The sequence below is a fragment of the Salvelinus sp. IW2-2015 genome, unplaced genomic scaffold (genome assembly GCF_002910315.2).
Source record: "Salvelinus sp. IW2-2015 unplaced genomic scaffold, ASM291031v2 Un_scaffold2331, whole genome shotgun sequence".
NCBI classification, from domain to species: Eukaryota; Metazoa; Chordata; class Actinopteri; order Salmoniformes; family Salmonidae; genus Salvelinus; species Salvelinus sp. IW2-2015.
Genome location: NW_019943656.1, coordinates 55,730 through 61,495, shown reverse-complemented (window position 1 = coordinate 61,495; position 5,766 = coordinate 55,730). Strand labels below are relative to the sequence as shown.

The 5,766-nt window shown below is 48.5% G+C and overlaps 1 protein-coding gene across 1 annotated transcript in view; it reads right to left on the bottom strand.

Moving 5' to 3' along the window:
- The window catches only part of meltf (melanotransferrin), a 12,679-nt gene that overhangs the window by 3,993 nt on the left and 2,920 nt on the right, over window positions 1–5,766 (bottom strand). Inside the window, 8 exon segments of the mRNA XM_070440241.1 lie at window positions 915–953; window positions 956–1,172; window positions 1,910–1,999; window positions 2,441–2,488; window positions 2,490–2,535; window positions 3,145–3,308; window positions 4,069–4,256; window positions 4,978–5,045. Coding sequence (XP_070296342.1) covers window positions 915–953; window positions 956–1,172; window positions 1,910–1,999; window positions 2,441–2,488; window positions 2,490–2,535; window positions 3,145–3,308; window positions 4,069–4,256; window positions 4,978–5,045 — 860 coding nt within the window.

Here is a 5,766-nt window from a genome sequence, read left to right as displayed (position 1 = left end):
TCAGATCTACTGAGGAGGCAGGACGGAGAGAGAGACAAGTCAGATCTACTGAGAGGACAGGCAGGAGAGAAGACGTCAGACTACTGAGGAGACAAAGGAGAAGAAGACAGTCAGATCTACTGAGGAGGACAGAAAGGAAGAGAGACACGTCAGATCTACTGAGGAGGATCAGGAGGAAGAGAGAGAGCAGTCAGATCTACGAGGAGGACAGGGAGAGAGAGAGACAGTCAGACCTACTGAGGAGGACAGGAGGAGAAGAGAGACAGTCAGACCTACTGAGGAGAACAGAAGGAGAGAGAGACAGTCAGATCTACTGAGGAGGACAGAGGAGAGAGAGACAGTCAGACTACTGAGGAGGACAGAAGGAGAGAGAGACAGTCGATCTACTAGGAGGACAGGAGAAGAGAAGACAGTCAGATCTACTGAGAGGACAGGAGGAGAAGAGAGACAGTCAGATCTACTGAGGAGGACAAGGAGAGAGAGAACAGTCAGATCTACTGAGGAGACAGAAGGAGAGAGAACAAGTCAGATCTACTGAGGAGGACAGGAGGAGAGAGATACATCAGATCTACGAGGAGACAGGAAGAGAGAGAGACAGTCAGATCTACTGAGGAGACAGAGGAGAGACAGTCAGATCTACTGAGGAGGACAACAGTCAGACCTAGAGGAGAAAAGTGAAGAACTCACACACTCCCATGCTCGTGCACAGGCACAGGCACAGCACAGCAGAACAGACAGACAGACAGACAGACAGACAGACAGACAGACCAGACAGACAGACAGACAGACAGACAGACAGACAGACAGACAGACAGACAGCAGACAGACAGACAGACAGACAAGAGGACAGACAGACAGACAGACAGACAGACAGACAGACAGACAAAGACAGACAGACAGTCCTGGTGTATTACCTTGTGGTATCTGACACTGAGCAGGTCTGATGAGACCTTCTCTATGAGCAGACCCATGGGGATGTTCCAGCCAGCCGTACGGCCATAGCCAGTGTGACACGAGCTCTTCCCCCTCAGGTTCTCCAGCGTGGTGATGTCACTGTTGGACTTCTTCACCACTGCCACAGCATAGTAGATACTGCCATCCCTTCCCCTGGGAGAGAGAGGAGGAAGAGAGGAGGGAGAGAGGAGGAGAGAGGAGGAGAGAGGAGGAGGAGTCTATAGTTATTGTCCCAAAATACATTTTGATTTGCAGCAAATCATCACATGATCAAAGCCCATGGAAAGAAGTTAAGGAAAACATTGCCGGTCAGTTGGTTGTAGGGATCCTACCTGTGTAGCTCTCCCAGCAGCAGGCGGGTCAGTTTGGTTGTAGAGGGATCTACCTGTGTAGCTCTCCCAGCAGCAGCGGGTCATTTGGTTGTAGAGGATCCTACCTGTGTAGCTCTCCCCAGCAGCAGGCGGGTCAGTTTGGTTGTAGAGGGATCCTACCTGTGTAGCTCTCCCCAGCAGCAGGCGGTCAGTTTGGTTGTAAGAGGATCTACCTGTGTAGCTCTCCAGCAGCAGGCGGGTCAGTTGGTTGTAGAGGATCCTACTGTGTAGCTCTCCCCAGCAGCAGGCGGGTCAGTTTGGTTGTAGAGGGATCCTACCTGTGTAGCTCTCCCCAGCAGCAGGCGGGTCAGTTGGTTGTAGAGGGATCCTACCTGTGTAGCTCTCCCCAGCAGCGGCGGGTCAGTTGGTTGTAGAGGATCCTACCTGTGTAGCTCTCCCCAGCAGCAGCCGGTCAGTTTGGTTGTAGAGGGATCCTACCTGTGTAGCTCTCCCCAGCAGCAGGCGGTCAGTGGTTGTAGAGGATCCTACTGTGTAGCTTCCCCAGCAGCAGCGGTCAGTTTGGTTGTAAGGATCCTACCTGTGTACTCTCCCCAGCAGCAGGTCAGTTGGTTTAAGGATCCTACCTGTGTACTCTCCAGCAGCAGCACCAGGCCGTATCTTTTCCTGCTGTGTAGATGTAACCTCCGTCCAGGTGATGGCATCTGCCTCTTATTCTACAAACACACACAAGGGAAGATATGTTTTCCTACATCCAAGTCTCTTTCAACAGCCCCTGTAGGAAGAAAGCCCTATGAGTCTGCCACATGTTTCACATAGTTTTTTTATTTTTATTTAACCGTTATTTAACTAGGCAAGTCAGTTAAGAACAAATTCTTATTTACAATGACGGCCTAGGAACAGTGGGTTAACTGCCTTGTTCAGGGCAGAACGACAGATTTTTACACCTTGTCAGCTCTGGGATTCGATCTAGCAACCTTTCGGTTACTGGTCAACACTCTAACCACTAGGCTACCTGCCGCCCCTTCTTTCATTCTAATCTTTGAGAAGTAAGATTGAGCCTGCTGGAGTGCGATAGGCAGGGTTTAGAAAAGTCAAATGTACTGGATCTTCTTCATGCAGTCTCTCCACTGAAGATCCCATCACACACTGGATACTGGGATCAGAGACTGGCACTGAAGGCCTGCCATGTCTGCACACTTCTGGCTGCTCATCGCTGGACAACACACACCAACGCAGGGACTGGGAATATCTGCAACACAGATAGAACAATATCATACTTACAACAAAAACATGCACAGAGTGAAAAAAAGATAGAGAGAGCGAAGAGAAGAGGAGTGAGGGAAAGGTAAAGGTACAGACAGGGGAGAGAGAGAGAAGAGAGAGAGAGAGAGAGAGAGAGAGGAGAGAGAGAGAGAGAGGAGGGAAAGGTAAAGGTGCAGAGAGAGGTAGAGAAAGAGAGAGAGGGAGGGTGGAGTAGAGAGAGAGAGGAGAAGGGTAAAGTACAGAGAGAGAGAGAGGAAAGGGTAAAGGTACAGGAGAGAAGAGAGAGAACTATTTGCACATTGGTTTACAAACACTGTATATAGACATAATATGACACTTGAAAATATCTTATTTATTTTGTAACTTCTGTTAGGTGTAACGTTTACTGTTGAAGAGAGAGAGAGGAGAGAGAGAGAGAGAGAGAGAGAGAGAGAAGAGAGAAGAGAGAGAGAGAGAGAGAGGGGTTGAGAGAGAGCGTAAAGAGAGGAGGCATCACACCGCTGGGACGCAGTCCATGGCTTTGAGAGTGCTGTAGTAGATGAGCCATCCACGCCTTAGAGATCAGTCATACTCCGGCCGCAGGAACTTTGTGGACGACGCTGGGACGCAGTCCATGGCTTTGAGAGTGCTGTAGTAGATGGAGCCCATCCACGCCTTAGGATCATCATACTCCGGCCGCAGGAACTTTGTGGACGAATCGCTGAACAACAAATTGCTGCCTAACTCGCCCGACTGAAAGATGGGGAAACCTGACTTCGTCTGAGGAAGAGAAAAACACAACCAGGATTTATTAAAACTTCAATCCAGGGTTCCTCTGACTACGCCTCGGAGTGACTACGCCTCGGAGTGACTACGCCTCGGAGTGTCTACGCCTCGGAGTGTCTACGCCTCGGAGTGACTACGCCTCGGAGTGACTACGCCTCGGAGTGACTACGCCTCGGAGTGACTACGCCTCGGAGTGACTACGCCTCGGAGTGTCTTTGCCATAGTGAGAAACAGACAGTTCTCTTGAACGCACTGGTTGGAGATTTCCGTGTTCCTAATGGTCTTGTAAGCACCAATACTGTACTAAAACCCACAACACATTTAAAGCGACAATCGGAAGTTGCTAGATCCATTTTTAGACTTTAAATGTATAAATATATTGATTGTTGAAGGATATAATGTACATACCAATAACATTTGATTTGAGTTGACTATATATAGCTATATAATGTATATAACTAAACCTCATGAKCTTAGTTCAAMKGTCGTACCCCATCAGAACCTAAAATATAAGATTGTTTTACTCCTTTGTTTGTAAACAATGTAAATGTAAACAAACACTGTATAGCCTCAAAACATGGTAAAAACTATCATGTTGATATCATGGATGGTCAGTCCTTGTATCCAGAGCTCTGTTTATGAATTTCAGAGTTTCATTTCTCCAGCCCCGTCCCKCGGCTGTTTACCAAATCAGTTTATTATTGTTCAAACTGCAGATTGCCGCTTTAAGGTTGGGATGAAGAGTATTACCCACCAGTCCCTCTGTCAGCATGTTATAGACCACAGTGCCACTGATGTCAGATCTAACCACGATGCCCCTGGCTGGCACCCTGACCAGGTGGCACCGGCGGTGTTCGCTCACAGGGGCCCTGGTCCCGTCTCTACACAACAGCTCGTAGTCTGAAGACTTCAGCCCAGTGGTCCAGGCAGGGTCACCGTTTCCTAAAACACAGCAGGACAGACACCGTTATACATACACCAGCAGGTGCCAACGTAAGGTGTTTGGTGCCAACGTAAGGTGACTCTTAAACAGGAACCTCAGTACTGTTGATATTGTAGTAAATTGTTAATTTGTGCTTCTGTTGGTGTTTTTTTAATTGCATTGAGTATTTTCACCCCTTTTTTCTCCCCAATTTCGTGGGATCCAATTGGTAGTTACAGTCTTGTCTCATCGCTGCAACTCCCGTACTTACTCGGGAGAGGCGAAGGTCGAGAGCCATGCGTCCTCCGAAACACAACCCAACCAATCCGCACTGCTTCTTGGCACAATGCACATCCAACCCGGAAGCCAGCCGCACCAATGTGTCGGAGGAAACACCGTACACCTGGTGACCTGGTCAGCGTGCACTGCGCTCGGCAGGAGTTGCTAGTGCACGATGAGACAAGGATATCCCTGCCGGCCAAACCCTCCCTAACCCGGACGACGCTGGGCCAATTGTGCGCCGCCCCATGGGGCTGCAACCGAGCATGGACTCGAACCCAGAATCTCTAGTGGCACAGAATCTCTAGTGGCCTTAGACCACTGCGCCACTCGGGAGGTCCTTGATCATTTTTTATGTGTTTATTGTTGTCTCCGACTACAGCAGTTTACTACTTTTAATTATCAAATAAATTCAATGAAATGAATCAATCAACATGGAGGATAGAGAGGAGCTCGGCCTACCGTCTGTGTTCTCCATAACTGTGGTGTGCTTTATAAATGCCACCTCTCCTGCATCTTCAGCCAAACACCTGTCTCAGAGAGAGAGAGACGTTGTCAGATATATTTCTTTATGCCAGCTGTATCCCTGGTCACTGGGGAAGACCCTCCCTCCCTTGCCAGCTGTGTAAAGGCAACAAACGATGGACAGTTCTAATGTGACAACAGTGGACAAGGAGAGATACTGACGCTTACAACGGGGCCTTTCAGGTAAGGTATGCACCCTCGACACTGATATGTTACAGCCTTTACTACTGGACAGTTTAAGGTACACTATCTGTACAGGGCCTTATACTACTGGACTGTAAGTGTACACTGATTTAACTGTACACCTTACTACTGCGACATGTAATGGTAACACTGATACTTGTACAGCCTTTACTACTGGACAGTTAAGGTACACTGAACTGTACCAGCCTTACTACTTGGACAGATAAGGTTACACTGATTACCTGTACAGCCTTTACTTACCCCTGCGCAGTAATGGTACACTGATTACTGGTACAGCCTTTTATCTACTGGACTCTTCAGAGTTATTACCCACACATTTATGATCTCTCTCTCTTGTCTGTCTCTCTGGTCTGGTCTCTCTGTCTGTCTGTCTCTCTCTCTCTTGACTGTCTCTGTCTGTCTGTCGTCTTCTGGTCTGTCTGTCTGTCTGTCTGTCTGCTCTGTCTGGTCTGTCTGTTGTCTGTTTGTCTTGTCTTGTCTTGGTCTTTGGCTTGTCTCTCTGTCTCTCTGTCTCTTCTGTCC